We start from the raw sequence: 21,794 nt of genomic DNA, 5'->3' as shown, positions 1-21,794 counted from the left end.
ATATATATATATATATATATATATATTGTAATGTATATATATTGTAGTATATTTTATTTAAACTTTAAAGTAGCAATATACATTGAATGGTGCATATATATGTGTAATTGTGTATATGTGTATATAATTTTTAAATTCTAATGTAGTATATACTATATATATAGTGTATATATATTGTTTAACGTATTTAAAATGTTTATAGGTGGGTATATATAGTGTATATTGAAAAAAAGTTTTTATTTTTATTTTTGACTGGATTAGACCGGATTTTTAACCGGGTTTTGATGGGTTTGACTGGGTTGGGTTAAGTGGGCCGGATTGGGGTTGTTTTTAAAAAGTTTACTGTTGAGCTCAGCCCAGCCCAACCCCACTTAACCCCAACCCGGCCCCGGCCCAGCCCACAACCCGAATAATTTTAACGGGCCGGTTCCAGGTTGACCCGGCCCGACCCACTTAATACCGTTGTTCCAAAGTTTAATATTTGGTTCTGCAAGGGTCTACTTTGAGCGTGTATAACTTTTGATACACATAGAATTTTGCAGCTAAAGACCCACCAAATTGTAGATAATTGAATTAGCTTTCCAACGATACCAATTTTGCCTAAAACCGATAACCGAGCGAGAAGTTATGGCATTTTCTGTGTGAGACAATAAGCCGACACGATCTTGACGCATCGCGTCGTGTCGACTGCGCCCCGACACGAAATCTGTCGCGAATTTAAAGCTGTTTTACGTATTATTTCAGTTCCTAATGGGTCTAGGGGTATTTTGGTCACTTTTCCTCACCCAAAATCCATCTATAACATAGAATTTTATCCCTAAGAAGCCAAAATTTCCTATTATTCACTCCTCCTCTCAAAATCAAAACCCTAACTCATCCCCAAAGATCAAGAACTCATCCCTAAGATCAAGAATTTCAAGAAACAGACCAAGATCCGGGTTTCATCTTTCAAATCTTATAATGTAAGGTACGTGGGGTTTTCCTAAAACTACATGGGCATGAAGAAATTGTTTCAATAATATTTAAAAATTGTGAAATCATGAATTCTTGAAGGGGTTTTAGAATTTATATTATAATGTTGCTTTATGAATTCTTTAATGACATTATTATTTTGGTCTTGAGGCCTTTCCCCCAAACTTGATTTATAACCATGTATAAGTCTATATATATGTGTGTGTGTGTGTGTGTGTGTGTGTTTGATGAATTTGAATGATGAATTGAGAGCATGATCTATTAGAAATCTCTTTCTTGTTTACAAGCTTCTTGTTTTCGTAAGATATGATTTATTCGAAATGCATTGTTGGGAGCATGATATAAATGTCTTGATGTTGTTTATGACTTGATTATGGTTTTAAATTGAAGAGAGGGGACTTTTACATGATTGAATGATGTTGAAAATATATATATATATATATATAACGAAAGAGCTACATGATTTTGGCAAAGATGCATGACCACCACATGTTTGTTGAAATATTGAAAAGAGAGATCCTTTGCATAATTTTATGAATGTTTTGAAGTATGAGTTTTCGTAACTTGTTGGAAGTATGGTGGTCCAAACTTTATGTTTTGAAAGAAGAGACTGTGATATGATATTTTATGGCTTAGAAATATGAATTGCAAGTTTTAGTGTGACGACACCAAAACAGATAATGCCACAATAGACTCTGAATAAAATAGAAATCAGATTTCACTCAGATTTGCATATTTTGAAATTTAGAAAGTTGCATGTTAATAAAAAGTTAAAAACGGGCTTAAAGAGAGCTAGATGGTTACCCGAAGAAAGTACGAGCTGAAAGACTCAATGCTAGAAACCGTGATTTGCCGACACGAGGTTATGGTACCATGTTGTGTGGTCTTGTGTACCTTGATTTATGTCGTCCCACTTTGGGACTATGGTTAGGATCCATGTTTTGTGGTCTTGTTCTCTACCATGACATGTTGATTTGATTAGGGGATCATGGCACCATGTTGTGTGGTCTTGCATGTCTCCCCATACTGATACTCCAATCCTTGCGGCAAACTTGAATTGGAGACTTGGTCGCCGAGTTAAGGGTGGATTCCATATAGCCCGTGGAATTACCGATTGTAGGGTGTACCATCTAACTCATAAGTAAGATAAAGAGTGAGTCATGAATTTCATATTATTGTTCAAAGTCTTTTAAATATGCCAATGTGTTTTTTTCTCATATATTATATATAAATTGATTTCAAACTGCTCTCACTTATGTTGTATAAAAGTGCATTATTTTGGATTGCTCTGCGTACCAGTACAATTGTATTGACCCCCTATATTTCAGGGTCTGAGGTTCAGTCTAGAGGTCCTGCTAAGTAGTAGAGTTATTCATACAGAAGTGAAATGTGCAGTTGGTGAGCCTTCTTTATGCCAGAAGGCCTATTTCTTTTCAGTCACTTGTTATTTATTTTGGTTTAGGTCCACTAGGGACCTTGTCCCAGTTTCAGACAGTTCTGTTAATTTTCATATGTATTAGAGATTTCGCACACAGAAACAAATGTTGTCTCGATGTTGATGGATCTTCTTTCGTATTGATATGCTTAACTTAGAACATGACCATTCCATTTGCATATGAATGGTGTATGTGATTGCAAGTTAGAAGGACTCTCTGGCCTTCAAGGTTCGGGATGTCTGTCACGGTCAGGGCCCCGATTAGGGTTGTGACAATTACATACATATAGATAGAAGGCAAAAGAAACATGAGAAAAGAATCTTAAAATTAAAAAAAAAGTAACAATGTCCTATATATTCTAATTCATAATTAAGTGCTGGCGTTCATGATTTGCACTAAAATTTCTCTCAATAGATTTTGTAGTACAAGTGATGGTAGATAATAATGGAAAGAAAGAATGTTTCTACTATCCCAAAGAGGACATAAACATCCATTTATATATGGCAAATAAAGGTCTTCTTCTTCTTCTTCTTTATTGATTTACTATGTTTTTTCTCTTTGTGCTGTTGTTGTTGCTTTTGTCTCATGCACAAACTCCTCCATGACAAACACCCATGCCTGCTTTGCTGCTTCACTTTGCAATTATTACTCTTATTTCTCTGATCCTCTTCCAGCTGCTCCTCATTTCTTTTTGTGTCTTCTTTTTGTCTTGTTTCCTTCACTTCCACCTATAAAACGTACACATATATTATATACGTACATTCAATGTCAGCATCTTTGTTTAATATTTGCATGCATGTGATTCTGAACTCAGTGTAAGTAGGTAAGAAAACACTTCCATTGGGAAATTAAGATCAACTACAATTAATATCCACATAAGTGCAACAATATAAGCATCTTTTAGTTTCTAGCAATTAAAATCTATTTTTTATTGAAAATAATTACTAATATTAAATTGTTTATTCCTTTTTACTGCATCACCAAAGATAATTCAGCAGGCTACTTAACTATCCATAGTAATCCCTCTCGCTATTTCAATTTGTTTGTTTTACGATTTTTTTAAAGTCTGTTTCAAAAATAAGAATTTATCTTTTTTCGGCAACTATTTAATTCAAGTTTTCACGTGACATGTTTAAACCATAAAATTAAAACATTACTTCACTTTCTTAAACTTGATGTCAAGTCAAAATCTGACAAACAAATTTAAATCGATGTAGTATGTATTTTAGAAGTTAGCAGGACCAAACACACACTTTAATTCGTGCTCTTCTTGTACTTATTAAGGAACTCTAGCCTACTATTGTTTTACCTATTTTCAGGTACGCAGTAGGAAAAGATGCTTCACCTGCAAAAGTGACTAGTCATTTTGAAAAGGGAGAGAAATTACATATCTGACCACTTGACCAAAAACATTTATAGCGACTTACCAATAGATACATCTATCATCAGTTATTTTTGAGCATGCAACTATTATTCTGTGAGGATCTTAAACTAAATGCCAAATAAAATACTAGCCGGAAAGAAAGAGATATTATATATATAAATGAAAAGGTGAGGTACTCGAAAATGAAATATATAAATATTGTCAAAACATATATACTTACAATAGTAAAATCCAATTTTGAGGAGATAGGGGGATGTTGATATGGCACTCTCAAGCTTTTCTTGCATGAATTATTGAGCAGTAGTGCTTGAGAGATGACAATTCCTAAAGAATCTTTTAGGTGGAAAGAGCATAACTTTTTGGCTAGCTTCCTAAAGTGGCCATTTTTCCCTACTAGCGCACAACTTGTATAACCATTTCTAGCAAAAATGAAACTAAAACAAGAAAGAGGGAAAAAAATATTCCCTCCTTCCCACAATAAGTGTCACCTCAGCAATTTTTTTTTTTGTCCCAAAAGAGTGTTATTAGAAATTCAAGATAAAAATAATATGTTTTTTCAATTATAACCATTTATATATAGAAAGAGAGAGGGAGTGAAGCATCTAGTACTCTGAAATTACGATCAAATTTGCTATAATACACTTCAACTTTATGGGGTCCTATTATCCATGAACTCAATTTTAACATATTTTGTTGCCTTTTTGTGCTGACGTGAAACCTTTTGTCAACCTTTTAAGTTGATATGACATATTTGATGTGGACCTCATTTTATGTAATAAAGATGTCACGTCAGTACAAAATGGTGTAAAAAATGCGTTAAAATTGGATTCAGGAAGGTAATAAGACTCTTATGAAGTTACAGTATGTCGTAACAACTTTAACCATAGTTCAAGGGGATACTGGATGCTTATATATATTAGTGTGCAATTTTCAAAAGACACATTTTAAAACATTTATTCAGTAAAGTGTTCAACTATACCCTAATAGTTTGTTATGGTGATACTCCCACCGTTTCAAAAAGAATGATCTACTTTGATTTGGCACAAAGTTTAAGAAAATAAAGAAGACTTTTGAATTTTGTGGCTTTAAATTAAAGTTATGTTAAATGTATCAAAATGTCCTTTAATCTTGTGGTCCTAAACATGTCATGTAAAAAGTTGAAATTAAAGTATTGCCAAAAAAGGAAAAGAATCATTCTTTTTTAAACGAGCTAAAAAAAAGTAGGTCATTTATTTTTAAACGGAGTGAGTATTTATTTTGGGACGGAGGGAGAGAGTAAAAAGGCAAAGTAGGGCTAGGATGCGTCACTTTTTCCAAGAAGTTAGTGCCCACAAAATGCAAGTGATATAATTTGTGCATGTGCATGGGGTACTTTATGCTGAGCAATGCTCTAGCGACCAATTGTATTTGAAGTCCCCCACCTACCTAGTAGAACTAATTAGGAGTACTATTCAGTATAGCCATTCAGGCGACCTAGCCAATCTTATTATCTAGTCTCTCCCAATATGCTAATGTAAAAATTTTTAAATGATCCTATAATGTAAAAATTCTTTAATATTATTAATGTAGTAAAAGTTAAGCTCTCCTAATAAGAAACTAAAAAGTTCCTTCAAAAACGTGCATACAAAGATCTGAAAATTCACATCATAGAACTAAAACAATACGATTCAAGCAGGTGATCGACCATTTCATGTGTTAAAATATACGACCACCTCAATATACTCTCTTATGTTGAATTCCCGTGTTTACTTCATTATACTTTGAATTTCCTTATTGAAAATTTTGAATACTTTATCAAGTATAGTAGTTGCAAGAAAAAGTAGAAGCAATATTTAATTTATATTATTACCTTTTCGTCAGATTTAACTTCAGGAGTAGTCATAGGTGAATCATCAGCTACACAGCGTTTTGTAGATCTTTCCTCAATGGATGGTGTACGAGCTGGACTTGGACTCTTTGAACTTAAGTAATTACCTGGTGTACTACTCTGTGTTCCCACATCTCTTGTAATCCTACCCTTCTCTATATTAAATAATAAAAATGTACAAGTCAGCAAAAAAAAAAAAAATTGACAGTTCCCAGTTAAAAATTTATTCAAGTAACATACACCGATAACATAAAAGAATTTCTGTCCATAAGTGAGATTAGTGACTTGAAAAGTAACGCGAGTTACCTTTTCCAAGCTATATTCTCAGCATAATTTAACTTTAACGTACATTATATATATATATATATATATATATATATATATATATAGTAATTAATGAGGAAATGGAAAGAGAACAAGTGTGTCTATGCATGTATACCTTTGATTGGAAATTGGATTTGTAGTTCATGTTGAGGCAAATGAGGTACTACTCTTGTAGGAGGTTTTCGATGGAATTGTCGAGTACTGTGATATTGTGAAGGATAAATCAAAGGTGCAGACATGGTGATTTTACTGGTTAAATGTTGAAACGATCTCCCACTTAGTGTTTTTGCAGATAAACATTCTAATGGAACTTCCCCTGATAAAGGATTGCAGATATATTTCTCAGCTTCATTCCACTTGGAGTTCAATGCCAATCCATCTGGTGACATGTATTCCCAACTGTAAATTGTTTTTGCCTGCAATGCTACACTCAAACATATACAACAAGAGTTCTGTCAAGTTGAAAAATGGAAGAATTCAGACGCGAATTCACGGCAGGTTCTATGAGTTCAACTGAATCAGTTGCTTTTTACTCGTACTACATATACAGCATATGCAAAACAAAATATCTGAAGATATTTATACGTATAGTAAGAGTTCACGCATTTTGAACCTTCTGATCGATTCTAGATCCTGAATGCTTACCTTCAAGGGCAGTGGTAAAAGAATAAGTAGATGGGTCAATTTCCTCTGTAAAAAGGATTAAAACTTTATGAGAAAATAGTAATAAAACAATGATGAGAAAGGGCAATGAGAGAAGTAGTTTTATTACCTCTTAACGTGTAGCCAGGGGAAGAAACAGTACTAGAAATAGGAATATTTGATCTAAAAGATTTTGCATCTTCTCTGAAACTTCTAATATAAGAAGCCGAAAATCTTTTTGAATTTGTGTTTTCTCTGCTAATTTTAGCCTTAAGAGCCCATTCTCTAAGGTTAAAATCTCTATCATCTTGCTTTCTTGAATTTCCAATAGGTGATTGTGCCATGCTAGTTTCAAGTTTCATTATTGTGTGGACTTAAAAAAGTTGTAACACTTTTTAAAAATAGAAGGGGAAATTAGGAGGATATATAAATTTCAAAAAAACTTTAGCCTGCAGAATCAGCTAAAAAAAGATGCTAAATAGAGCAGCTGCTCAACAAGTAACTTCCAAAATACTAAGTCTCAGAGATTTCAAATTTAAATTTCCGGTATTTGACAGCAACTCACAGCCCTCCTTTTGAAAACAAAATTTTGTTAAGTAAAAACAAGAAAAAAATTATGAGGTGAAAAGTGGGCCAGATAAATATTTTGGTTTATTTTGCAAATGTGATATTGATTTCACATATAAAAAAGGAGGGGATGTTTGGTGACTAGGGGCAACATAGTAGGTAAATATACCCAGTATTGGACATCCAATTTGGTATATGTCAAGAATATTTTGATCAATTGTTCATCTCTCATTTTCTCATGCACATTTTATTATTGGTCTATCTTGATACTTGGTACAAATAATATAGGTGTGGCTTTGAATTTTAGGTTGATTCACCTAAACATTCTGTAGTATGAGTGTGATCAATCTTGATTTTATTAACCTTCTAGTTCAACAAGCTATGTCATTTCCTTCAATTTGGAAGTCTTGTTTTTTCTTTTTCTTTTTTTAAAAAAAAATTGGAGCAGGCAAAACTGAAAGAGACAGGTGAAGATACCCGCCTAGCTACATTTAAAAGTTCAAAAGAGAATGTCTTCTTTATATTATGCAAAATGTTATATACGAGTAGTATTTAATACAATGAAATTTCAATTGGAATAAGGACAAGTGTACTGTTGGCGAGGTTATCCTATGGATGATCCTATCCTTCAAGATATTTGAGAGGGGATAAAAGTTGATGAACATTATTATTCCTCAGTGTTGTGTTATTTTCATTGTGGGTTGGAAAGATTCTATCGAAAGAGAGAGGCTAATAAATTTAACATAGTGACAGGATGAAATTTAGTGGCAAGTAGTGCTCATTTCATTTGTCCAATTTTAACTTGACACAATTTTAAAAGTAAAATAGACTTTTAGATTTTATATGATTTTAAACTAAAAATACATTGAACCTATCAAAATGTTTTTAAATCTTATGAAATTAAAAATGCCTCGCGAAAAATTTGAGTTAATGAATTATCAAAAAAAAAAAAAAAAGCATTCTTCTTTTAACAAAACTAAAAAGAAAGTAAGGAGGGCAAATTGAAATAGAGGGATAGTGAAAAATGGATAGGTAAATGAAATTTTAGTTTGGGTGTGTGAGGATGTCAAGATCATCTTCGTAATAATTAGGGGGCTATGTAGTAAGCAGTAGGTCCATCATCTCGTGGGCACATAGTCAGTGTCAGTTTTTGTCTCAGATATATATGTAACGTTGGTTTCATACTCAGTTGAGATAGAAATTCACTTGTCTCTCATACCTCATCTTCCCATTTTCATCCTTACAAAATGAAAAAAGAAATCGACTGTCACACTTCTTCATTTTGTAATGAAAGTCTTTTACACTATTCTAAATTCGAATCGAAAATAATGAATAATAAAACGCGATGGCTCCGGTCAAAGGAAATAATTTATTTGACGCTCTAGAGTATTGAGTGGAAATGGGAATCCAACTTTATATTTTGTGTCCCTAATTTTGAATACTGGTTACTCCAAACTTGTTCAGTAGTTTATAGCCAAAAGACAGACAAGAAATTGATGTGTAAAGAATCTTTGCTTTACAGTTCAACCGGACCACACTTAAAACAGCAGCAACCAGATAAAAAAGAACAAAAGCCTTAATTACTTTTTCTTCATTGTAAAGTGGTAAACCCCACATGTTTGTACCAGAGATTCATTTCTCAGCAGTGAAATCTAACCAAGTTCAGGTTATTCACATACCAGTGTCCTATACTTTCCCAACCCAAAAGGCAAACTTCAACTTTTGAAAAATGTGAGAGACGAATAAGGTTAAAAAAATCAAACAAAGGCTATACTATATGACATCAGTAAATCTCCAGTCAAAAGTGATGATCTTCAGCTGGCAAAAAGTTTATCGGAAGCAAGCTCCATATGAGTACAGAACTTAGAACAACGGTGAAGAGAGAGAAGTGAGGAAAACAAAATCTTACATTCAACTAAGTCACCAAGTGAGTTCTACAGCATCTATTGTACTCTAGACAGACGAGATAATAGCAGTAAAGATACAGAACATCGGAGCAAAATAATTCTGAACTCATTTACATCCTTGAGATGATTCTGAAGAGGTTAAAAACTTCTTATTCCATAATCTCTTAAGGTCTGGAAATAACGAGATAGTCTCACGAAATACGACAGCTTCAGTACACAGCTCTAGGTATCAGAAAACCATAACTTCATCTCCAAGAAAACATAATTCTAGCAGGAGTATTACAGACAAGCTAAATCCCAGAAACAAGCCAATATTAGACCAATATAATGGCAGAAACCCTCTCACCACACGTCTTAACATGGATGCTTGGTCTCATACCCCATCAATGTTGAGTACTCCAGCAGCAACGACCAGAAACACATTCAACACTTCTATCATCAGACATGTGGCTTCAATGTTACAATTGTCACGGTGGTAATGGAAGCCAATGCAGCACAGCGGGCATTAATTGCTGAAAGCATTGACCTCGCCCAACAGCCACTAGTCAGATCCTCCAATAGCTTCACTGCCAATAAAAACATGATATAAGATATTATGTTTCTTATACAGCCTACTTCTGCTGCATTAATAATATGGTGTGTCAAATAAAACTCGAGAAATCAAAATACAAAACCAAATGACAGATTCTTCTCCAAACGCCACAGTTGAAGATCTTATTGAAATGGCTAACTTAATCACCCTTTTCACAAGTTATCCAAGAAATGATGAAATATAAAACCAGATTAGAATCCACAATAAGAAAGTAGTAATTCTTTAAAGTTGTTTAATCCATCACTCATGCCATATACTTAACAAACAAAGCATTTATCAACTTCAAAGTGCATTCAGACTCGGTAACATTCCAATGAGATCATCATTTTGTAGAAGCATTAAATAGTTACAGTTAAACAATTCGTAGGGGACATAGATTATGCTGCACGGTGCATCCTCTGAAAGATCCAATTGCTAGTAACTCTAAAAACTTTAGCAACTTCACTACAACTCTCTCTGATACTGAGAATCAAATCATCTAGTAGAAATAATGAAAAAAAAAAAAAGATCAAGATCCTTACTCCCAAGAGCTCAGCCGCCTGCCTCCACTTGATACGAACCACTTGATAGATACTGACAACTGCAGCCCAAAGACTGCTCAATACCCACAATATAAGTACAATAACCAGGTGAAACAAACGAACATGATCAAGTTCTAAAACGTGAAGAAGGAACCTAATAAACAAATCGTTCATAATACTTACTCATACAACAAGAACTCCAGCAAAACCACCCAATTGGCATTACTTGTCTATCCAAATTTGAAACATGAATGACCTGCAGGGCAGCCAAAATAAAAAGGGGAGGGGGGGGGTGGGGAGAAGAGAAACAGTTCACATTTCCATATCTTCGAAAGCTAAAGCTTGAATAAATTTAATATTTAAAGCACAACAAAGCACTGAAAATCATGAAATGGAGTACTTTGATGCAGAGCAAAAGACGGGGGGATAGGTATAAGGAACCTGAGATGCACAATGAGTGTTTGCTTATATAGATTTGGTCATGAAGACCAAGCCTTATGAAGAAGGGTCATCAGTATGAAGTATGGACAGGAGGGTCAATGCACCAGAAAAAGACACAACGGCTTTTGCTGCTAGTGTTCGGAAAATAATCAGGAGACGACCAAGTTTTGCTGCTAGTACTATGTTGCTCGGACTCTTCAAAATGTCAAATGCGTGTCGGATTCCCCAAAAGTAGTGTATTTTTGGAGAATCCGACACGCGTGCAGCAACAAATGTGAATAGTCCGTGCAACTTAGGCTGCTACTACAAACTACAAGGTTGGGGTGGAACGAAAATGTCTTTCTGGAGTGACAAATGGATTGTACACAAACATTAAAGGAGCAACATTCTGACCTATTTAGTTTATTCTAGACACCTGATGCAACTATCCATGAGGTTTGGGACAGCAGGGATGGAACTTAAACTTCAGAAAACTACTCAATGACTGGAAAGTAACAGGATTGCTCAGCTTTTTAAGGTTTCAGAGCAGTTTCAGGGTACAACTGCAAATGAAGAATGGATATGGCCCTGAAAACATATGTGGAAGGTTAAAAAATCATACAAGGTAGCCTGTTTGTATGGTTGGTTGTTAGAAATGTCTGACCGATACGAAAAAATCTGAAGAGGAAGGGTTAACAGTTATACTCTAGATGCTTTTAATGTGAGAAGGAATCTGAGATCATCAATCGCCTTTTCATTCACTGTGAAGTCACTGATGTGGCAATTATTCCAGTATGAAAAGGAATTAAATGAGCTATGTCAAAGTATACTGGGGAGATCTTCTAGAGTGCTAGAACAACGAGGAACAGTGAAGCAGAAGAGGCGTTGGAGTTCACTCACAGCATTTTGCATGGTGAACTGTATGGAGAGAAAGGAAGCCGAGGTATTTTGAAGGACAACGCAGCCTTATATAGAAAATAAAGATTTTTGGTGTAAAGAAGAACTTTTGGAGGATGTAGAGGGCTTTATTAGATATCCTTGAATCCTTGTTAGAAGATCAAGGATTTCTTTTGTTTTACTATTGATCTGTAAATATCCCTCCAGCACAGCCTTTATGCTGGAAGCTAAGCTTCACTTTCGATGCCGACACTACTTTTGGAGAATCCGACACACACACATTGACCTTTTTTGAAGAGTCTGGGCAACATAGTCTCGTAGTTCTTTAATAATATACTCTTGCCATTTCAGGAAAAAAATGATTTTTTTTCTTCGCATGAGCAAACAAAATAAATTCATATTGACAAGTAAAGATGCCCATGTAAAACATCTTGCTGAGGCCAGTCGATACATAAAAATTCTGGTTGACGCCCATAAGAAATTGACTTGTCAGAGAATCCAATGTATGTAGAACAAAAATGTTAATGAAGGGGAGGACTCACTGACCACGAAAAAACCACTCAGCATCCCTAGGAAATTGCATATGCAAACATGCTTCCTGCAAACATCAGAGGGCATGTTTCAGACTAGGTTTCTTTATAGCAAAAGAGTTCTTTTCCACCAGCGGCTGCAACACCTAGGGCTAATGCTTCATTCCAGCTATGTAACTCAACAATTTAGATAGGCGGAATGCCATCAATTAATATTAAAAAAGGTCAAAATAAATGACCAACAGTTTGCAATTCGCATAGAAGAAAGAATTGCCTCGTATCGGATGACCTCAAACATGTTACTATAACTTCGAAAGTGAAACTATACTACTTTTTTAAGCACGCTAACTACCTTGATTGAACTTTGACTCTTTCTATTAGTAGGATAAGAGATACAGGGATGCATGATGTATATAGAACTTTAGTTTTGCATACCTTGTCCAAGAAGCAATACTGTATTTGCAGACAAAGCTTCAATTTCTTGGACCTTTTCATTGGAAAATATTGCTTGTGCAACTACATAAGTGTAAAAGAGGAGAATCATTAAATTGCCTAATAGCTCTAATGTTGCAGATGAAGATCAGAAGTGATATAATCATGAAATAAAGGGTTAAATTAACAGATCATAGAAGGCCAATCATGTTTACTGAAAATAATTCATCCCACTTGAAATAACCATTGCAATTTTGATTAAGCATGCGAAATAATTGAAAGACAGAGATACTTTAGGAATCAGAAGATTATACTATTCAGAAATCCAAAACACTCGGGGAGCAAAAGAAGACCAGGATTTATCTGGCCATAAGATCCATTGGAAATTAAAGAGATGTTCACTGAAACCCAAATCACCAATCATCCTATGGAAGACAAATATAGTAGTAATGAACTCTGACGGCACTTTTGATATGGCATAGTCATGAGCATCATGGGAGGCTAATGCAATTTACCCATGTACCCTCCCAAATGCCACTTGGATTGTACAAATTCATAGTGCACTAACAATGGATTAAAAAGCAGCTGATAATACAAGGATGGTAATAGTAAAATAAAGAAATGAATATTCTTCATTGATACATAGTATCATACAAGCGAAACAACCATCTGAAGTTTGAACAGGCTGCATGTTTGGATTTACATATCACCATAAGAGTTGGCTGAATCAGAAAATATTAAATGCATTAATTGATGATATAACACGTTTATCCTAAGTTAGAAACATAATGATACAAGGGAAACCATACCTGAAGTCTGTACAAGCATCTCTGCAGGGTCTTTCCTGTCAGTTTGATTGACAGATGCATCCATGTCAGTCACCGCAATCATGTGTAAAGTATGTAGTGAATCTGATATCCAAACAGTTTGTGACCCTGAAAAGGACTTCCAATGGAATTACGAAACAGACAAAGCTAATATTCAATGACATCACCTTTTTATAAACATTTCTGGAGCAAGATATCAGTAAACTAACACGGCATTTTGCCCCAGAAAAATAAATGAACAACATTATTAAATTAAAAAGGATGAAAATATACTTGTAGAAGAATCCGGAAGAACAGCGAGCTTCCGAACTTTCATGTTGTGAGTTAACTGTTTCATGTGATAAGGAGTCCCTGATCCAACAGAAGTTGCAAGGAACAAGAGGTGAAGATTTCCTTCAGAGTCCAAGATCAGAAACTTGGTTGAAGATAATGCCTGAATGCCAATTGCTTTTGCTGACTTAGCCGGGATCTTAATCGACTCAAAATTATCATCCTTGTTTTTGAATGCCATGAAGTTTGCAATCCCCTCTCTGGAATCTTGTCTGAGTCTCACAGACCTTAACTTTGCTGCAAGTTACAACGCACAATCAGCAGCTGTAGGAAATGACAAAATCGGAGCTTCAAGATTTTAACATGATGGAGATATCACAGAAAACTTAAAAGAAGGTCATAACTCATAAATGATGTCAAACTACATTTTTACAATAGCAAAAACAACAGTGGTACCTTATAATAAGATTAACGACAAAAACCACCCAAACAAATGGTAATGCAGCAGACAAAGCAGCTAGGGACAAAGGTTTTACTGGAATAAATATAGCAATCTCCTACAAGCCTTGACATGCATTCGTATCTTTGAGAAAGCGAAAGAAATAGGGTGGGAGGAACAAAGGACAAGAAATGGAGTTCCAAGTGTTCTGCACCAAAATTCAAAGAACGGAACTAGGTTTAGTCTTCAACTCAGTCATTAGCTTAACTAATTCACACCACACTCTACGTCTTTAACAGTGATGTCACACAAATATTGGGTGCCATACTTGTGTTCAAGTATTTTCTATTAAGCAGGATTTTTGATACGATGGTGGCTAAGAGCAAATATTGCAACCTGGCTTGTTGGTTGATTTTTTGAAACGTGGAATTTACTCCCGCAACCCCAAAATACTTGAACTACCCTCTTTTCCATCCTTCTAAGAAAATGTCAGTAATATTTTTCAGCGAAGTTTTCTGCATTGTAATTCCTCCAATTCAAGCAAGTATAACTAACGCTACTTCACATTATCGCAAGGTCCATTTAACATCTTTCTAAATAACTAATTCAACCTTTGACATTTCAAAAATATATAATTTTAATACTATTTGTTGTTTCTTGTACTTCCATTCCTTTTTTTAGACTTCTTTTGTCTTGAGCCGAGGGTCTATCGGAAACAGCCTCTCTGCTTTTAAGATAGGGTAAAGTTTGTGTACACTCTACCCTCTCCAGACCCCACTTTGCGGGACTGCGCTGCATATGATGTTGTTGTTAAACTCTTAGTGGCCGTGCAGGTAAAAGGTAAAATCACATTAAAGCATCACCAACATTCCCAATGTAAATATGTTAATCCAAGACTCTAACTAAATCAGATCATTCCCACGAAAGCTCTATTTTTACTTAGTTTCTTCACTTCTGATGGTACCCTTCTCAAAGGCGGATCCAAGATTTTAAACTTGTGGGTTCCTAGTAAAAAAATTAATATGTATTAATGATTGGATAAAAAATAAAGTAATTTTTGTTGACTGATTTTCTTTTCTGGTGGACTTTGTTACTTAAGTTTTTTTTTTTCAAAAAAAGGAAAGAAATAAAAAATCGTGCTTTTGTTTTAAACTAAACAAATGTGACATCTTAAATAATCAGAATTTTTTACTGTTCAGGATCTATAACAACGACATGATGCTTACAATAAAAACAACTCATCAGAAAACGTCAAAAGGGGAGTTTGACTTTTAAAACTGTGTCCAACAGGAATCGATCCCACGTGCTGCTGCTGGAAGAACGTGCTTCAGGGGTCCCTCCTTGCCATTGAACCAACCACACATTTGGTTGTGGGTTTCCATTAGAAGATACTTGCACATTTATTATAAATTTCAATATAACTGTGAAAAATATAAGAAAAGAATATTATTGAATTGTTGTAACTACATTTTCACATTGCGGCCCTATTTATAGACACTATATTCCAATCCCTTTCCTAATAGGATACTACATTACAATCCTTTTCCAAGTAGATTTTATATGTTATTCCTATTCCTACTCATATTCTAACACTCCCCCCTCAAGCCGGTGCATAGAAGCCATATGTACCAAAATTTGTTATGAATGTAATTAATACGAGGAAGAGTGAGGGCTTTGGTGAAGATATCTGCAAGAAAACTAATAATGACTGCTCTGGACGTCTGGGAGATCTCAATTGAAAAGGAACAAACTAAAAAAGTGTTCCGAAAAGTAGTAAACATCACCGAAAAGTTGATTCGTCACTGAAAAATTGTCAAAAACTAGTATAAAATATATGAGTCATCTAGAAATCAAGAGATGAGTAGATCTTGAACAAGAAAGTCATCGAAGAACTGGTCGGAACATGCACACGCGCCAGATTATTAGATTTAATAGCTGAAAAGTGGTCACAACCTGAGAAAAAATTATATGGATAGGGTTAGAATGATGGCACGACCCTATTGAGAAAGAGAACTATATGGGTAGGTCAGAATGATGTCACGACCCAATACAGATCAAATCTGAGGAGTCACCGTAAAGACGCATGGACAACGCAAATCAGAACTGAGGAGTCACCGAAAAGACGCATGGTGCTATGCAACTCAAATATGAGAAAGTAGTCTAAAAAGATGCACGGTACTACGCAAATTAAATATGAGAAGTAGTCCGGAGAGATGCAGGGTGCTACGCAAATCTGCTATGAGAAAGTAATCACCAGAAAGATGCACAATGCTAAGCAAATTAGGTATGAGAAAATAGTACACGGTGACTCAACTTTTGCTAACATAATCATTTGTAAGACGGGCGACATATATGGATTATAGCCGCACACCGACAACGAAAACTCTTCCATTCTTTACCAAGATCATGGAAGCTCTGATACCATACGAGAAATATAAGATAAGATAAGAGAAGAATATTATTGAATTGTTATAATTACATTATTACATTGAGACCCTGTTTATAGACACTACATTCCAATCCTTTTCCTAATAGGATGCTACATTACAATCCTTTTCCAAGTAGGCTTCGATATGTTATTCCTATTCCTACTCATATTCTAACAATAACTACAGGATTTACCTAATTGGGTGCGGGTTACAGGGAAGCCCCACCCCATGGCCCCTACCGTAGACATACTTAGCGTTAAAGACAATAACTTATCTCTCAGAAAGGAAAACAGATGGAGATATCAATAGTTGAAGAGGAGGGAGGAAGTGTATCATCTAAAAATAAATCATGACATAAATTAAAGTCATATCTTTGAGCAGTCATGCCCTAGTTAGGAAGGTACGGAGGACGGGAATTAGGTTAGAAGACTAGTGATGTGGGTGAGTCGTAGCCAGTAGTTATGAGAGCTTTGGGGTAGCCGGACTGGTAGTCTTAGGGCTATGTCCATTGCTAGTAAGAGGGTATGGGGGTGGTGCGTGCCTTTGGTTCGTTAGGATAGGGTATTACTTTGTGGGTGTCTTATTTTTGTTATTCCATCTTGTTTCATGCTTTATTACAACTTTTGTTTACTATTCTTTATCTTGATTTCTATTGTATCTTGTTCTATTACTATTCCTTACCTTATCTTAGATTGTTTTATTTTGAGCTTGGGGTCGATCGGAAACAACCTCTCTATCTCACATTTGAGGTAGTGGTATGGACTGCGTACACCTAAGTTGCGCGGACTCTTCACTTTCGATGCCGCACCCGTGTCGGATTATCCAGAAATACACTAGCTTTGGAGAATCCGACACGCACCCATTCACATTTTTGAAGAGTCCGAGCAACATAGGCATACACTTACCCTCCCCAGACCCCACTTGGTGGGAATATACTAGGTATGTTGTTGTTGTTGTTGTTGTATCTTTGATCAGTCAAACAAAGTACTACCACAATTACGAGAAACAATCAATTGCATCTCACCCCCAAATTATTTGGGGTCTATTCTAAGAATCTTACTTTCTTTTATCCATAAGGTGAGCAGGTGATGGCATGGCATCAAACAGATGTGGTAGATACAAAAGAGAAAGTTAGCTCCATTACATGATTGATTTTTAACATAAAATCAGGAAGCTAAGAAAATCAGAAAAATGATCAATATTATTATAGAGGACAAGTTACTCCAGCAAAATAGATTGAGAAAACATTTATCGATAAGAATCCACTGTATCCATTCTGCTCAGTTCAGGTTCATTTCATTTTAATACAAATTAAGATTTTTCTAAAACTAGACATCGTGTCAACTCACTCTTCTCCCTAAAAGGGTACACAAGTATCTAACCAGGATTAGAGTGGCTCTTTCACGAATACCTGGCATGATGCAAGTATAACAACTAAAACTTAATCATAATTAGTTGGTATCGCTTATATGCATATATATATATATATATACACACACACACTTTGTCCTCTTTATCATTTCTAATCATTACATTTTGCAGCTATGAATCGGTGCATATGGAGATATCATACGACATAACTACACTATTTTAGATTATCTCTAATTCTATCATGTATGGAGGCTATTTCTGCTCTCAAACAGATGAGCGGTGTTGTGAAAGGCGCGCTTAAGCCTTGAAGCGAGGCTAAAAACATGTTGAGCACTTGTGACCTCGCTTAATGTGCACTTCAGTGTCATCATTAAAGCTCTAAGACAAACTTTCCCTGTGAATGAGTGTTTCCTGAAGAGGTAACACTAAAAGTTGGTAGTTCACTTTATCGTACAAAAATATTTCTTTGTTCATAGATTTATTATACTAACATTTATTAGTCTTGGTTAAATGTATATATAGTGTATTCTTGTTCTATTTGTGCCTTTTTTTCATTAAAGCCTGTGCTTTATTTGCGCTTTGTGCTTAGGGACATAATGGACCTTGGAGCTTTTTGAGCTTTTAATAACACTGAATGGATGTGATAATGTCTAACTTTAACAAATTTGTATATCTTCGCATCCATCTTAACATCCGAATTTCTACGAACTATGACACGCAACATAAGCCCCACTTTGTGGGAATACACTCGGTTTGTTGTTGTTTGTTTGTTGTTGTATGACACGCATCTTAAAGCTCAAAGATGATCACTCAGATATTGTTGGTATCAGACTATTCTAATAAGATGTCATTTACTTAACATACTAGGAACATACTGTGTTTTGAAGACAATCTAGCATCTCAAACCCCAAGACTTCAGGAGTTATGGGTCCTACCTAACTGGAGAGGAGGCTAGCTAAAGTTCAGATAAATAGCAAGTGCCTGTCCATTTTATTTGAACTTTCTGAGCAGGTATTTCAACTTAGAAACTAATCTAAGCAATGTGCACGTGTAACACCGACCAAAGTCTTGCTATTACATAGCATACGTAGACATGTTTTTAAAGAACTAATTGCCCTGAGGAACACTACAAATTTTATTTTTATACACAGCCATACTGAAGTAACCACAGTAGAAATGTGAGTAATAAAATAGATACATGTACAGATTCCAGATTCAGGAATCAGGATTAAGCGATCCATGTCTTTTTGCAATTAACAGTGGTACTAAATTTACCACCATAAACATAATTCCAACATAAAAGCAATGGAACAGTTAAAGAAACATGGAGTCTCAATGCTAAGCTTCTAAATAGCTATGGAGGGACAGCAAACCAGAAAGTGTTCCAGCACCTGATACAGCACGGTTCTCAATCCTTTCGTCCAATACGACATTGGAAGTTAACTTCTGGTCTGTTTCAATGCACATCAATTTTCCACCATCAGCTGAACAAATCTCAGCATTAACTCCATTCATACCGTGAATCATCATCCCATTTCGTAAAGGTAGCCTTTTTATCTCCATCTTATCACTATTCAAACTTTTTGTAATCACACCCTTCTCTTTCTTAACTCTTCCTTTCACCAATGGCCTCAATGGAAAAACCCTAACCCCATTATCTTCCCCCAAAATCAGAAACCCAAACGAAACACTAATCGAAAACACGGGCAGAGAACAATCAATCACAGCACATTTCATCAATTTCACCTCCTCACCCCCTAACTGCTTCACAGCGAAAACCCAAACCTTCCCATTCGAAATCGAATACAAAGCAAACACATTAACATCACCAACCAATTTCACCGAAACCCCATGAGAAACCCTAAAAACCATCCCGAATTTACTCTCATCAAACTCCAAATCACTTTGATTACACACAACCCTCGCCGGAGCAAACGACTTCCTCGCAGAATTGAGGATATAGAAACGGAGGAGAACCGAAGCGCCGCCGGAAACAGGAGAGGTTATGAGAAAGAGTGTGGTGGGATTAGGGTTCCGGAGAAGGAGGAAAGAAGCGGCGGAGATGGGAGGAGGTAGGGTGGTCAGAGGAGGAGGAAAGGAAGAGAGAGAGAAGGGAGAGTAGAGAGAGATGGAAGAATCGGAATGGAAGAGAGCTAGGGAAAAAGAAGAGGGGTGGAAAAGGAAAGAAGAAAAGTGAGGGGGTGGAGAAGGGAAAGAAGGAGAAAAGAAAGGGGGTTTTGGAAGAAATAGCTGATAAGCTTCGACTACCATTGTTGTTCGATGATGGAGGAGGAGGAGGAGGAGAAAGAAGGAGAATGGAGTTACGGTTTAGGACAAATTTGGACTCTGGACCGGTTTTTGTGATAACTTCGATGTTGATGTTATGTTTGGAGAAGGAGGAGACTCTAATTTTTTTGTTTTTAAAGTACAATTAGTAAATGAATTGTTTTCGGTTTGGTGGTAATGGGTGAGAAAATTGAGTCCTTTGTAATTACTCGATTGGTTTGAAGAGTGGTTATTCATGTAAATAATTCATGATCAATTTTTTTTTAAGTTAAATATGTTGTAAACGAATTGTCTAGTGCAGTTCAATATTATTGTATAGTTTGCATGTCATTACATTATGAGAATTTATTTCACTGTGCATTAGGTGTTCACCACAAAATTGTTATTCGAAGAATAATTTTACTATAATATTATTTAAATATAATAATTTTAGTGATTTGAAAATATATATTTGAATAGTAAGAATCACTAATATTTAAGGGTAAGATGAACACGAAGTGATAATTATTCATAATCTTTTAAATTGGACAGATATTATTGAACATGTATTTTAAGTATATTGGATAAGTAAAAATAGATAGAAGAATTAGATAAAATACCGAATTATTTTATGTTGTGTTGATTAAAAGTATTAATTAGTCACAAAATTATTTATCCTGTTATTTATATCATAATGATGTAATAAATTATTTTATAAATCTCATTAAATATTTTAATTCAAACGACCCCTTAACAACAATAACATATTTAGTATATTCCCATATATTAGAATTTGAGAAGGTAGAATATATGTATTTCATATTACTACCTCACAAGTGAGATTAAGAAGTGTTTTGCAAGAGACCCAAATGACCCTTTAAGTCTTAACTAAATACATGAACTATATTTGATGAAACCAAATATTTCCATAATGAGATAAGTTGAGGTTTGATAGAAAATACTTAACTACTCAAGTTACTTGCAATAGTATAAGTTATATTATACTCGTAGCGTAAAAAACATGTAAATTACTAACAGCATATATAAATTAATAATTTTTTATGAAATATTTTTAATAATTAAAATATTTTTAATAATTTTAGAAAAGTATAAAAATTTTACTTTTGAAATTAATTTTGACAAGCCTTCCGAATATGGAAAGGAGACATGAATGATCACGTGTGGCCTTTAATTAGGAAAGGACATATTATAAGTTAGGCTTAAGTCATTGACAAATATTTTAATTTGTCTTAAAAATTCACTTAAACTTCTTAACTTAGACTTGGATCTATCAGACCCTTAATTCACCCAAAATTTAAATTATTTGAGCATTTTTTTGTCAATCAGCTAAAATCACAAACCGCGTGCAACTCACTTTTGCTAATGTAGAAAAATGACAAATTACACTTTGGACATTTGGCATTAAATTTAAAATAATTAAAAAAATAAATTGTAAGAAGAAAAAAGATAATTGTGAAAAGGAAAAAAAAAAAACTATTTTATGCCTCCTTCCTCAACCAACCTTCTTCTTCGTGTCACCGTTGCTTGTGCAGCTTCTTCCTTCACACCTTCATCAATTTCATCGAAGTCTCTTGCCTCACATCGTATTGCATAGGTTTTCGAGCTACAAATTCAGAAATTTTGAGTCTTTCGGGGTGGCGGCGGTGAAGGGGTGGTATCAGTCGTCTGTGGCTGGGACGTG

At 35.0% G+C, this 21,794-nt stretch overlaps 2 protein-coding genes and 1 long non-coding RNA gene across 14 annotated transcripts; 1 reads left to right on the top strand and 2 right to left on the bottom strand.

The window, feature by feature from the left end:
- The first annotated feature begins 795 nt into the window (after positions 1–795).
- Positions 796–2,888, top strand: LOC124896064. Its single transcript, XR_007052479.1, has 2 exons — positions 796–967; positions 2,301–2,888. It is a non-coding gene; the product is annotated as an uncharacterized LOC124896064 (long non-coding RNA).
- On the bottom strand, positions 2,717–7,666 carry LOC107854686. The gene is made up of 5 exons (XM_016699711.2): positions 6,756–7,666; positions 6,629–6,673; positions 6,099–6,407; positions 5,642–5,814; positions 2,717–3,136 (listed from the first exon to the last, which is right to left on the bottom strand). The coding sequence occupies exons 1-5, from the start codon at positions 6,985–6,987 to the stop codon at positions 2,903–2,905; spliced, it is 993 nt and encodes a 330-aa protein (XP_016555197.1). The 5' UTR covers positions 6,988–7,666; the 3' UTR covers positions 2,717–2,902.
- Positions 7,667–9,081: 1,415 nt separating this feature from the next.
- On the bottom strand, positions 9,082–20,298 carry LOC107854681. Of its 12 annotated transcripts, none has more exons than XR_007052477.1 (9): positions 19,201–20,298; positions 13,592–13,885; positions 13,301–13,436; positions 13,146–13,213; positions 12,495–12,575; positions 12,076–12,127; positions 10,396–10,468; positions 10,213–10,285; positions 9,082–9,665 (listed from the first exon to the last, which is right to left on the bottom strand). XR_007052477.1 is itself a non-coding variant. In XM_047407246.1 (5 exons), the coding sequence occupies exons 1-5, from the start codon at positions 20,096–20,098 to the stop codon at positions 12,099–12,101; spliced, it is 1,428 nt and encodes a 475-aa protein (XP_047263202.1). In that variant the 5' UTR covers positions 20,099–20,296; the 3' UTR covers positions 10,819–12,098. The 12 variants fall into 12 exon arrangements, 1 of the variants encoding a protein (XP_047263202.1); XR_007052476.1 differs by having other exon boundaries at positions 13,301–13,426; positions 19,201–20,296; XR_007052468.1 differs by lacking the exon at positions 13,146–13,213 and having other exon boundaries at positions 13,301–13,426; positions 19,201–20,296.
- Positions 20,299–21,794: the final 1,496 nt, after the last annotated feature.

The sequence above is a fragment of the Capsicum annuum genome, chromosome 2, assembly GCF_002878395.1.
Source record: "Capsicum annuum cultivar UCD-10X-F1 chromosome 2, UCD10Xv1.1, whole genome shotgun sequence".
Classification (NCBI taxonomy): Eukaryota; Viridiplantae; Streptophyta; class Magnoliopsida; order Solanales; family Solanaceae; genus Capsicum; species Capsicum annuum.
Note: the sequence above shows the minus strand (reverse complement) of the source record. Positions and strands in the feature narration are given on the sequence as shown.